Below are 13,617 nucleotides of genomic sequence, written 5' to 3' on the forward strand. Positions count from 1 at the left end.
AAGAACTTAGTTTGTTCTGGAGATCTGTTCTTAACTTGAAACTGTTCTTAACCTGAGATACCACTTTAGCTAATGGGGCCTCCCACTGCTGCTGTTGCAGCTGCCGCACAATTTCTGTTCTCATCCTGAAGCAAAGTTCTTAACCCGAGGTACTATTTCTGGGTTAGTGGAGTCTGTAACCTGAAGCATCTGTATCTCAAGGAACCACTGTATTGTATTTTAATATTCTGTTGGAAGCTGCCCAGAGTGGCTGGGGAAACCCAGCCAGATGGGCGAGGTATAAATAAATCATCATCATCATCATCATCATCATCATCATCATCATCATCAGGGAAATGTCTGGAGTAGTAGCATGCAGCAGTGCATTTTATTAGGCAAGATTGTGTTCAAAAATCTCTATGTTAGGAGAAACGAAACACAAATGCATATGAATTTTTAATGTGTTTTTTAATAAACAAATCACAAACATGCAAAAATGGAGCAAATCCAACATAATGAAGGGAATGAGAAATGGGGAGCAACTGAAATTGACAGGCTCCTTCTTCCACAACACCAGTGAATCTGTCTGGAAACCAGCCCTAAAAGCAATGGATTCTAATGGTGGAAAATATTTTGTCACTCTCCTGACGCTGAAGTCGCTGCTTGGAGGCAAACCAGGGGCTCACAATGATCAATAACTAACTCCTCAGCTGAGCACGCCAAATGTTGGTATCTATGAGATGTTTTTATTTGCTTTTTTTAAAGACGTGCAGTGTTTTTCTTTAAAAGGAAAACAGATGGAATATATCACACACACATATAGCTGCATTTTGTTTTAAGAGTGCAGAATATGCTAAGGAGTATTGGGGTGAGGAAGAAACCACCGAAAGCTTGTCTGTTTTGCACCAAGGTCCAGTTAGCTGCGGTGAGAACAGGATCCTGGAATAAATGAGCCACATGTGGGGGCGTATTTGATGTAAAAACAGCCAAAAGTTGTGAAGGGGTGGGGTGATGTTTTCTCTCTCCACCCCTCATCAAATTATTTCAAATCAAGTTAGTACAGTATATTTAAATGCAGTTTCCCAGCTGCCCCACCTGGAATTTTTCATGAAAAAAATTGTGATTTCCTTATCCTGGAATTGCAGCTCCTCCTTCAGAGACCTTCAACCCACTTTCACCTCCACCTGCACAGTTCAGAGTTTCCAGGAAAGCAAGCAAATACCAATAATAATAATAGTTGTTTTAAAAAATCAGTGGTGCATTCCTGCTACCCACATTTACACAGAAGCAAGTCCCACTGAGTTCAGTGGAGCTTATTCCCCGGTAAGTGAGTACTGTTCAGGATTGAAGACTAAACCAGTTTGAAGTCTTTACTATGGGTAGACTTCAAATTCAAGATTTGTCTTTGGTGTTTTAATTTTGGATGACACTCTTGAATGCAATGTTAGCAGACTACCATAAGAAGCTTTAAGAAGTCAGGTGGGGGCAGACATTTTGCTGCCTGAGGTAAAAGGCAAGAGATCCCACTCCTGGATAGTTGACTAGAGTGGCTGTCCCATCTTACTTCAACCATGGCAGCATTTCTCCAAAGGAGAAAACTGGATTTGATAGGGCTCACTCTAACTGATTTTGAAATTTCTGATCCCAAAGATACATGGGAAATTATCAGGAAGACTCTTACAGAAAAAAGTGTCCTCGCCATGCTTGAGGTTGCAAAGCACAGCACCTGCTCTCCTATCTACTTAAATCTCCCTTTGTGTAGAGATTTCCAAAAGGGATACATGACAAATCTGAAGAAACATGAATCGTGTAGGCTGTTTATGCTGGCCAGATTTAACATGTTTCCCTCGGTGGTAGTGAGAGGAAGATACTTAGCTATCCCAGAATCAGAGCGTCTCTGCAAGTGCGGAAGGCGGGAACCTGATACTCTGGAGCATATATTCTTTTCCTGTGATTTTGGCAGTTATGCCAGAGGACAATTGTTTGAGGCCCTAGAATTTAATAGACAGATTTTTACACAACCAACTGTTCAGGACCTGCTGGCGGACAGCGATGATCAGGTTACTATTGTGGTGGCTGAATTTTTGAGTGCTGTCCATGGAGAAAGAGTGGGCCATGATGAGGAGACTTAGTGGTTCTTAATGGTAGGTGATGTTGCTGTGTTGTATTATATTATCTATGTACATCAATTTATTTTTGGAGTTAAGAATAGGACTGGGATAAATTGTGTTCGCTGAGCCCGTATTTTATACAGTTTGTATATGATGTTTGTTTGATATTGTGTGGTGTGCTATGCCTAATAAAGGATTTTGAATTGAATTGAATTGACTATGGGTAGACTTCAAATTCAAGATTTGTCTTTGGTGTTTTAATTTTGGATGACACTCTTGAATGCAATGTTAGCAGACTACCATAAGAAGCTTTAAGAAGTCAGGTGGGGGCAGACATTTTGCTGCCTGAGGTAAAAGGCAAGAGATCCCACTCCTGGATAGTTGACTAGAGTGGCTGTCCCATCTTACTTCAACCATGGCAGCATTCTCCAAAGCTCCCATGGGCAGCAAGTTGGCTCAGGGGCCAATAACTTAGAAAGCGACCTTCTATTGAGTCAGGTCACTGATCCACTTAGCTCAGCCTTGTCCGACAGCAGGGGTTCAGGCAGGGGACATTCCCAGTCCTATATGGAGGTGTAACCAAGGACTGAACCTTCTGCATGTAAAGCAGGAGCTCTACCGCTGAGCTGCACGCAGGTCTCTCTGCCGCCTCTCAGCACCCCACACCTGCTGCCTCGCTTTGCTCAATGGTTGGGTGGCCCTGGGGGAGCTCAAAGAAAGCAGAACCGCAGGTGCCCACATCACTGGTGCAATTTGTGCCACACCTGGTGCTTATCTACAGTGCCAGATTTCAGCCACACTGGTCTGTTTGTAATACAAAAAGTTGAGCTCCCCCCCCCCCAATCCCCCCCCAATATTTCTTCTTAGGGCTGGAGCCTTGCCAAGAACAAAGCATTCATGGCAGATTCAATAAGTCCCTGAGCTTCAATAAGTAACAGATATGCAAGCAGAGCAGAGGAGTGGGTGGAAGTCCATAAAAAACCTTGCTTTCAGCTGGAGTCCTTATTAAAAGAAAACAAGAACGACCACAACCACTCCTTGTGATTTCCACTGGCTCTTCAACAATGGAAGAAAATGAGGGAAGTCGGTTGTTCAGACTGCAGCACTCTTGGATGCAAACAAGGGCTTCATCGCAAGCCTCAGATGAACAGTTTTTGTGTCCAGAATCAGTCACCATCTCCTCTCCCTCTAGGCTGTAGTTGTGGTTTGGGGTATGGGGCATGTGAGGAATGGGTTCTGATCTCCACAGGGGATCCAAGCCAACAAGCCGTGTGGTCAGGCTGGACATTGGATGTGGCCCAGGAAGACCCGCCATCTTCACATAAACCCCACCGTACTGGGCTCCCACCTGCTCAGGACTGCCCTTTACATCATTCCCCGTCCCCTGGTGGATCTCAGCAGACAGAAGATGCTTGCCACAGTGACCAGGATGATGGCCACGAAGAGGAGGACCACGCCAACCCAGGGGCCGTACGCTGTGCCCTTCCAGAAGCCGGTCTCCTCGGCCGGAATCATGTTGGTGAGGTTCAGCATGTATCCCAGGGCCCAGCCAATGGATGTGTCCCCAGCCTGCATGTAAGAACAAAGAAAATGTTGTAAAAAGGCTCACACAACTGGCAACGCTTCTCCTGTGGCTACTTCCACGGCAAAGCACTCCCTCACTCAAGCACCACAGCGATCAGCAGGTCCCCTCTCAAAGCTCCCTGCATCACCATCAAACAACAGGGCTCTGCATGTTTCAGAAGAATTCATGTTGCTAAGAACATAACTGCTTTTTTGCGGTCAGTATACAGGTTACCAAAAGCACAACTGGGGTTTTTTTGGGGGGTGGGGAGGCTCATATTGGTTATTGAAACACGCTGGTTGGAATCTGAAACAGATAGCAAGCAGCAAAAGATAAACTTAGGAGGAAACAGAATGACCATGTTTAATTTAAATATAGATCATTCTCTACCTAGGTCTACATCTAAATTCAAATTATGTGCTTAGGCACACTTTGTGTATGTATTATAGACTTGGGCCACATTCACACCATATATTCAAAGAGGCACGATACTCCTTTAAACAGTGCTGGTTTCTCCCAAAGAATTATTTGGGAGCTGTAGTTCATTAAGGGTGCTGGAAGTTTTTAGGAGACCCCTCCATTCCCCTCAGAGAGCTGCAATTCCCAGTGTTCCACCACCTTCAAGTTCCACTCTGGGAATTGTAGATCTGAGACGGGGAATAGGGGCCTCTTAACAGCTCTCAGCACCCTTAGCAAACTACAGTTCCCGGGGTTCTTTTGGGGAAGCCAGCACTGTTTAAAGTGGGATCATAGGGTTTTAATGGCATGGTGGCCCAGGACTCTTTAGTTTAGAGGAAAGCCTAGTAAGAGGGGACATGATAGAAGTAGATGGAGAAAAGCTTTTACTCCTCTCACTTAACGCCAGAACCTGTGGACATCCAATGAACCTGAAAGTTGGAAGATCCAGCACCGATATAAGGAAGTCCTTTTTCACACAGTGCCTAGTTAAACTATGGAACTCTCTCCCACAGGAGGAAGTGATGGCTACCAATTTGGATGGCTCTGCCCTGCATTGTCAGAGGTAGGAATGCTTCTGAATGCCAGCTTCTGGAAACCTCATGAGGGGAGAGGGCTCTTGTGCAGGGGCCCTGTTAGCAGGCTTCTTAGGAGAGGCACATGGCTGGTCACTATGAGAACAGAATGCTGGACCTGGTGGTCCCTTGGCCTGATCCAGCAGCCTTTCCTTAGGTTCTTACCTTTTTTTGGAAGGCGATGTTGGGGAAGGTGCTGTTGTCAAATTTGTAGCCCCGCGTGAGGATGAGGTAGATGAAGGTGGTCGCTGAACAGTAATCGGGAAGCCTCTTCTCTAGGCCTGGTGCTTTCTCAAGAAGCTAGATTTACAGAAGCACGGCAGGAAGAGAGGAGGGAAGGGAAAAGGCTTGAAATTCTTCTCAAATGCAAAGCACAACTCTGACTGCCACCTCCCAACCTTCTTGGGTCCTGTCCCGCCTGAGGGGAGGGTGTTCCTAGCTCTCACAGGCTACTCCTCCTGTTCAACCCATTCTCCTACCCCAGACTCACTGGCCTGGGGGGTTTCCTGTGAGGAAAAGCGGCCATCTGGCTGAAAAAGATCCCTCATTGCTGTGTTAAGAGCTGTCGTCTAATCTCAGTTATGTCACCCACATAATTAACCTCCCAGCTTCCAGGACATCTCCAGTTATCAAAAAAGGGGCATTGCAGAGCCCTCTGCCCTCTCCTCAGTTTTGCATGGCTGTATCTTTTCTTTGTCCCTGTTTTTGCCTCTTTCCTGGTCCTGAAGGAAATCACAGAATTGAAGAGATGGAAGGGAGACAAAGGGCCACCTACTTCAACCCCCTGTGATGAAGCAATCACAACAGGTATGGTCCTTGCTCCACTTACACTCTGCCTTTCCCCCAAGAAACACTAGGTGGCACACAAGGTTCTCTCTCCCTCTTCCTCTGCCTCCCTCCCCATCCCATACCCACACCATTTTGTCTCAACAGCCCTGCAAAGTAGGTTAGGCTAAGTGAGAGAGAGAGAGAGAGTGAGTCACTCAATGTGAGCTTCGCAGCTCAGGATCCTGCCCCAACGCTATCCACTGGTCTTCAACTGGTGGGCTGGGACCTGCCAGTGGGTCACAGCCTGACCCAAGGAGGGTCACAGCAGAAATATAAAATTAAAGATTAAGATATGGGTCCCCCAAATGCATGTTTGGGTAAAATTGGGTCCTGGGTCTAAGAAGGTATCTGCACTATACACCATGCTACCCTACAGCTGAAACGGAAATCTTTTGAAATATCAGATTTCTTCTTAAACTGCCAGGACCTAAATGTCTGGTGCATGCTTCAGTTTGCATTGTAAAAGCCCCCCTTACGAGGAAACCCACCTCGGACCAAGTTGCGTTGCATATTTCGTTAGCAGCCTGCTCCAGGTCGCTTGGGGTGGCCACATGTCTCTTCATTTGCGACTGGATGAAATCCACAGTGTAGAAGAAGGCAGAGAAGGCCTGTTGAGGAGGAGGAGGAAGGAGAAGAAGGTGAGAAGGGTGTGGCATACCACTGGTCGCACTTCCTGGTCATTATAATAATCAATTTCATTTTATTGTTTATTTTTTTTATTAAAAAAGGGACTTATTTACATAGCACCAAGCTAAACCATGGAACTCCTTCCCACAGGAGACTGCAACTTGGATGGCCTTAAAGGAGGCCAAATTCATGTGGGGGGGGGGCTATCAGTGGCCCCTATCCATGATGACTATGCTCTGACTCCACAGTCAGAGGCAGAAATGCTTCTGAATACCAGCTGTGTCAGGGCCGGAGTCAGGTGTAGGTCAGCAACAGTACCATAAATGCTATGAGACCAGTGAAGTTAATTCTTCATTCAAGGAGACAGACCACAGCTCCAGCCCAGTGGTCTCAGCAACGCTTTCTAGGAGGCCTTGCCCTGTTGAAGCAGTTGAGAGGACTAAAGGTCCCCCCCCTTCCCAGGGGCCCACTAGGACTCCTCCTCTCCAGGAACTTTCCCACACAGTCTCAGGCTGCGTCTCCGCACATTGCATTTCTCTGTGTGTTCTAGGAGACCAGAGGGGAAGGTTGCTGGTCAAAGCAGGAGTGGGAGACTCCCTGGCATCAGCTACTGCCTTGGAGTCTGATCTGTGTTCTGCCACAGCCTCTTCCCCCTCGCCAAACCCAGTCCCCCCTTCTGCTTCTGACACCTCCTCCTCCCAGTCTGTGCCCTCTTCTCCCTCTGACCACTCAGGGTCCTCCTGACACCAACCCCCTGGCTTTGAGCCTTCTTCCCCTGCCTCCCACCACTTCTCTGCATCCAGCCAGTCCATGGCAAGTTGCTGGAAAGCACAGAAGGGGAGACGGCTCTTGCACGCAGGTCCTGCTGGTGAGCTTCTCATAATAGACTTTTACGTTACAGGGAACCAGGCAGAGGGCCTTCTCGGTGGTGGCGCCCTCCCTGTGGAACGCCCTCCCACCAGATGTCAAAGAGAACAACAACTACCAGTCTTTTAGAAGACATCTGAAGGCAGCCCTCTTTAGGGAAGCTTTTAATGTTTGATGCATTACGGTACTTTAATATTTTGTTGGAAGCCGCCCAGAGTGGCTGGGGAAGCCTGTATAAATAATAAATTATTATTATATTATTATTTTGCTTGGCCACTTTGAGGACAGCATGCTGGACTAGATGGGCTGCAAGCTCTTCTAATGCCCTTATTTTACTTAATATCTTGTGGTCGTACGCCGAGGTTAGGACTCATAGCCAGGGTCGTGGTACTGTCTGACAGCGCTTGGGGGGCGGGAGCAAGTGTGTACCCACCCCCCAGGGCGGGGATGGAGCCTGCTTACCCAGCCCTCACCATTGCCACCACTAGACAGGGGCACAGCACGGCGGGTCTCTTTACCCTCCGCACCATCCCTGCCTGGCATGAAAGCGGCTGCCCGTCTGTGTTCACGCAACCCTGGTCAGCTGGCAGCCAGGTGCTCGCACGCCAAGCACATGAGGGGGGCTCCTGGTCCCCCCCCAAGATTCTGCGCCCGGGGACACAGCCCCCCTGGCCCTCCCCTCCGCTACACCACTGTCATGAGCAATAGTCTGTGATGTGTTTTTTGTTTATTTGTTTCAACCCAGTTATTGGCTTAATCAGCCACAAAGTTGCTGAAACATCCAAATCGAGCAGAGGTTATTCTTTAAACCCATTGGCCACTGCCAATATATGGATAGCAAAATGTTGTTTTCATTAAATAAATAGGCCTGACAGCCAATAACTGTCATGGTAAGTTTTGGGAAATGCTAGAATCCATTAAGTTTCCTAATTAAATGCATTTTATGCAGAAGAGAGTTTGGAAAACATTTCCAGAAGGAAGGGACTAATTTGGCAAAATGTTACCACTGCTACAGAAAAGATTCGTGGAGGTGTTTTGGTGAGATGCTTTTTGTTTTATAATGCTGAATATTTATAAATGTATTTAAATAACCCCCCTCTCTGCCCATGTATTCTTCCCACCTTCCAAATTTAAGAATTAAAAGTCTACGGGGGCCTACCAGTGGTCCATGGGCCACAGGTCAGAATCCTGTATGCAGGTGGAAAGATGCAAACCACATGGACCAATGGTGCAAACAAACAATATCCCAAATTGTTTAGGGGAACATGGGGTGTTATTCAAACATTCCCCAGTAGGGGGCAGTAGTTTACAAAATCCCTGAATCTAGAAAACAGAGAGGCAGGTATTCATTTAAGTAATCCAAATGAATGAATTGTTCATACAGTCACAGACCAATAAAAGTAGACACACAAAACAAAGCATCATAGGAGCCAACTCCTAGGGGCCAAGGTCCCTTCAGCCCCCCAATAAAATATTTGAGAGGGCCACCACTACCCCCAAAGTTGATGGGGGTTGCCATTCAAATGTGTGCACTGCATTTTGTTATTTATTATGTGGAACAGGGTCTTCCCTCCCACCCCTGAAATATTTTATTCAAGTTGGCCCCCTGCAAAGCATGCAGCTATGGTTTAATCTAATAACTGCAGTGTTCGGGTTCACAGAATTTGAAGGAGATCAGAAACTAGGAAAAATATGAATAGTCATGGAAGTTTTGGCCAGATCAGGATGGAGGGCTGAAGGCTGAACTATGACTTGGAGGTCACTGTCCTCCCTTCCTCTAATGAAAACAGGAAAATGCCTTATACCGAGTCAGACCAGTTAATCTTGCGCAGCATCACCTACACTGAGTGGCAGCAGTTCTCCAGGGTTTCAGACAAGGCGTCTTTCCCAGTCCTACCTGGAGATCCCACTGGGGACTGAACCTGAGACCTGCTGCATGCAAAGCAAGTGCTCTAAGCTGCAGCCCTTCCCCTTAAATCCTTTGCAAGACCCTGATTAATTGGCAGCAAATGCAATGTACTCTGAACATGCCCAGAGGCACCCTTTTCCATCTGTACTTTGTGTATTCTGAATACTGGCCCTGCTATTTGAGCCAAGGCTCAAAGTAGGCCTCCCTTCTCCCATGACATTCCGCCACCTCGAGCTACTCACGATAAAGTTCCCTGTGACACTTGGCTGGAAGACTTGGTCAAAGGAGCAGTGGGAATAGGGGCACGGAGTAAACTGGAAGAGGCTCTCCACGTGCTGCTGGCACTTGGCTGCATTTCCAGAGCCGCTCATGTTGATGATAGCAGTGGGGAAGTAGCTGGTCGGCTTCTCTGCTTCAGTGCATGGCGAGTCATAGATGGTTGCCGCTGTGAAGTTCTTCCAGTATCCTGTGGGCCAGCAGGGGTTGCTCACCTGGAGAACATACCTTTCGGCCTGTTGTGGGTGAAAATAACCAGTCTGAGTCAACCAACCAAACACCAGGCCCTTTGGGATTCTCTGGAGTTTGTAAAAAGTAAAGGTAAAGGTACCCCCTGACCATTAGGTCCAGTCATGGACGACTCTGGGGTTGCGGCGCTCATCTCACTTTATTGGCCAAGGGAGCCGGCATACAGCTTCCGGGTCATGTGGCCAGCATGACTAAGCCGCTTCTGGCGATCCAGTACAGCACACGGAAACGCCATTTACCTTCCCGCTGGAGCGCTACCTATTTATCTACTTGCACTGGCGTGCTTTCGAACTGCTAGGTTGGCAGGAGCTGGGACTGAGCAATGGGAGCTCACCCCGTTGTGGGGATTTGAACTGCTGACCTTCTGATCGGCAAGCCGTAGGCTCTGTGGTTTAGACCACAGTGCCACCCGCGTCCCCTGGAGTTTGTACTATCATTGAATTGTGGAGTTGGAAGGGACCCTGAGAGTCACCCAGTCCAACCCCCTGTAATGCAGGAATCTCAGCTAAAATAATCCCTGGCAGACAGCCAATGAAGGAAAGTCCAGAGGGAGCCTCTTACCACTGGAAATTTTGTGTTAGGATGGCAGCCTCCAGATGTCTCACCTCCAACCCTACTCCCTTACCTTCAGCACCTTGGACAGAAGCCTCTTCAGGATCTGGTCCCTGCCGTAGCAGAGGAAACTGTGTGTGTAGACCTTGTAGGTCTGCCCGTACAGCCGCAGCATCACCTCGTTGGCAGGTGTCTCGATAGTCTCTTTTGTCTCAAAGGTGATTTGGGTGGAAGCTCCTCCCAGGTCCATGGCGCCCACGGTCTTCTTCTTGGGATGGACCCACTGTCCAATCCATCCGTACTGAATTAAAAGGAACAGGAATGGTCACCTTAAAGGAGCTGCCTTCAAAGCACAGAACTGGCCTGGTGGCTCTTGACTTAGTTTGCCAGAGCACCCGAATGCTCAGCCTTTCTACGAGGCATGCTTTTTCCTCTGCATGGTGAGTTTCCTTATGAGGAACCTGTGCCCTGACAGATGTTGTTGGACCAACTCCCTTCACCCCATAGCACTGGGCCTGCAGGCAGGAGCTGATGTGAGTTGGAGTCCAGCAAACCCAGAGGGAACCCCTCTGGCTTTAACCATTGTATGCAAAGCCTCTGGGGCAGAAACTGCACTGTCGCAATGTCCCGTTCCACACCTGGCAGTGAATGACTTTGGTTCACGTTTAATATAGTAAAAAGGGGTCAAGGAAAGAAAGAAAGAAAGACTCTCCTACCTTGATGAAGTTCTCCAGGAGGTAGTTAGCTGTGACCCAGCCAAACACACCCTCATCCTCTCCACTCAGGATCTTCGCTCCACGGAAGTCAAAGGGGTACTGCTTCATAGTGGAGCTCACAGCTGCAAGCACCCTGTCCGAAGCCTTGGGGTCAGTGAGACTGCCCCCCCAAAAAAGAACATTTGTTTAGATCAGGCTGGAAGTTGGACACCAGTGACCCAAGCAGCCAGCTAGATTCATGGGTGCAGAAACATGGGGACATAGGAAGCTGCCTTATACTGAGTCCAACCATTGGCCCACCTTACTCAGTGCTGTCTGCACTAACTGGCAGCAGCTGTCCAGGGTTTCAGGCAGGGGGTGTCTCACAACCCTACCTGGAGATGACAGGGATTGAACCTGGGACCTTCTGATTGCAGGGCAGATGCTACCACTGAGCTAAGGCCCTTCCTTCAACTCCCCCTAGGTAAAGGTAAAGGGACCCCTGACCGTTAGGTCCAGTCGTGGACGACTCTGGGGTTCTGGCGCTCATCTTGCTTTATTGGCCGAGGGAGCTGGCGTACAGCTTCTGGTCATGTGGCCAGCATGACTAAGCTGCTTCTGGCGAACCAGAGCAGCGCACAGAAATGCCATTTACCTTCCCGCTGGAGTGGTACCTATTTATCTACTTGCCCTTTGACGTGCTTTTGAACTGCTAGGTTGGCAGGAGCAGGGACCAAGCAATGGGAGCTCACCCCGTTGCGGGGATTCGAACCGCTAGCCTTCTGATCGGCAAGTCCTAGGCTCTGTGGTTTAACCCACAGCGCCACCTGCGTCTCTCCCTACTCAATAGCAAATAGTGCAAAGCAGGCAAAACTGAACTGGATGGCCAGTGTTGTCTTGTTGCTGTTGTTGTTCATTCATTTCATTTCTATGTTGTTTTATATTTTTAGGGGGGGGAACCTCAGTGCTGTTTACCACACTGAAGCATCAAATAAAGCAATCCAGAATAAAACACTGCTGAAGAAAGTCAAACATTCAGAGCAACACTCAAAGCAACAGGAAACTAAAATATAATCTAAAAGATTCAGAGTGAAAGGAAGTCAAATATAAAACGAACCTTCAAAACAGCATAATTAACAAGAGAATAAAATATTATCATAAGCATATTGTTAACAGTTTTGGGGGTCTGCTAGAACCCCAATGCACACACACTGATTGCTCATGTGCACACAGCTTACTCACTGGGCACTGGTGATGGTCAACACCCTTCAAAGAAACTGTGGGCATGAGAAATTGTGATCAGAGCTACGTGTGCAAATGTAACAATTGGATCTTTTAGTGCGGCAGCACCTACACTTTGTAATTCCCTGCCTCTCAATATCTGGCAGGAACTTTGGCTGTGCTTTTCTAAAAACACAGCTACGCCTACCCAGATGTTTAGAGAGTTGGTGCAAAGTTTTGATTTGCTTTTAGTCTATTGTTATTTTAACTTTTCAAAAGTCTTAAATTGTTGTTAATTTTTCTTATTGACAATTTTATTGATTTATCCTTTTTTGTGAACTGTTTTGCAGTGTGTGTGTGTGTTTTACAATCAAGCGGGGTATAAATTTTATGAAACAAAATAAGTAAAATAAATGTGTAATCCTATGTGGCAGAGATAAATCATGCTCCAAAATAATAAAGTGGGTTATAATTGCAAATTTTAAACACACATGCAACACACAAACATGCACGTGATAGTCAAAAGTTAAAATGCATGAAAGGGGTGTGTGTGTGTGTGTGTGAGAGAGAGAGAGAGAGAGAGAGAGAGAGAGAGAGAGAGAGAGCTACTATTCAGCTGGGCACCTTTTGGTCTAGGACCTGTCCAGAGAGGACAGAAACTGCTGCCTCACGGAGTCTAATTTTGATGCAGTGAAGAAGAGCCAAATGGGAAATAGATCTCATCCATGGAGTGCAAACAAAGGATTAGAGCACCTTCAGTATTCAAAGCTTTGGGGCCCAGAAAAAAGGTTTCTAAGACAGTGGGAGGGCCCAAGTGGGGTTTATAAAAATGTGTGTGTGTTTGTGTGTGTGTGTGTGTGTGTGTGTGAGAGAGAGAGAGAGAGAGAGAGAGAGAGAGAAGTTCCTCCCCGCCTTGTAATACTAGAATTGAGGATCATCCAATTAAGTTGATGGGCAGCAGGTTCAAGCAAACGATGGAACTCACTGCCACAAGATACCACTGGCTTAGGTGGCTTCAGAAAGAGACTAGACAAATTCAAGGGAGGAGGCGCAGCCAGTCATGATGGTTGTCTGGAGCCCCCAGCTTTAGAGGCAGTCTACCTCTGAAAGCCAGTTCCTGGGGAGCTGCAGCCATGACAACCAGTGATGAGGATGACATGGCAATGATAGACAGAAGCATGAAAAAATGCCCCGAGATGCCAGGCTAGGCTAGTTCTCACTTGAGCAGTCGCATGCCGGCCGTGGCTCCCAGGTACAGAGGGGTGGCTGCATGCCTCTCCTTCGGAACATCATCCTGGGCCTGGTCAAGACACGCCTGCAAGCTCCGTCCAGCTGCTGAGGGGTCTGCAACGTAGCTGGAGATGCCACCACCTGTGGATGCAACCAGAGACAAAGCCATCATTCCCACTCTAGGGGCACAGTAGGGGATGGGCATTCAAAGGAGAAGGTGGTACTGGTCATGCCAGTTGGTCATTGGTCACAGGGAGCCTCTCTGGAAGTGCATTCCCAGCGCCAATCAGCCAATGACACAGAAAGTCCATCTTCAGAGGAGGCTTCCGTCACCTCCAATCACACAGTGACCGCCACTGAACTCCGCAGGTGTCAATCGTCTGGTGCCATGGTGACATCAAGTGGTTGGCAGGTGGGTGGTGTGGTGTGGTGGGTGGCCGTATTGACGTAGGCATAAGCAGGAACATAGGAATCTGCT

General features: G+C 47.7%; 1 protein-coding gene across 2 annotated transcripts in view; it reads right to left on the minus strand.

Moving 5' to 3' along the window:
* Positions 1-428: 428 nt before the first annotated feature.
* Positions 429-13,617, minus strand: part of ENTPD2 (ectonucleoside triphosphate diphosphohydrolase 2) — a 39,040-nt gene continuing 25,851 nt past the window's right edge. The window contains exons 3-10 of one of the 2 annotated variants that reach the window (XM_083597359.1): positions 13,130-13,280; positions 10,710-10,869; positions 10,067-10,294; positions 9,159-9,428; positions 6,002-6,121; positions 4,851-4,985; positions 2,462-3,659; positions 429-1,508 (exon numbers count right to left, since the gene is read on the minus strand). In XM_083597359.1, coding sequence (XP_083453485.1) covers positions 3,456-3,659; positions 4,851-4,985; positions 6,002-6,121; positions 9,159-9,428; positions 10,067-10,294; positions 10,710-10,869; positions 13,130-13,280 — 1,268 coding nt within the window. In that variant the 3' untranslated portion in view covers positions 429-1,508; positions 2,462-3,455. Of the gene's footprint in view, positions 1,509-2,308; positions 3,660-4,850; positions 4,986-6,001; positions 6,122-9,158; positions 9,429-10,066; positions 10,295-10,709; positions 10,870-13,129; positions 13,281-13,617 lie in introns of both variants that reach the window. The other variant, XM_083597360.1, reaches the window with a different exon arrangement.

The sequence above is a fragment of the Podarcis filfolensis genome, assembly GCF_964270895.1.
Source record: "Podarcis filfolensis genome assembly, chromosome: Z".
NCBI lineage: Eukaryota > Metazoa > Chordata > Lepidosauria > Squamata > Lacertidae > Podarcis > Podarcis filfolensis.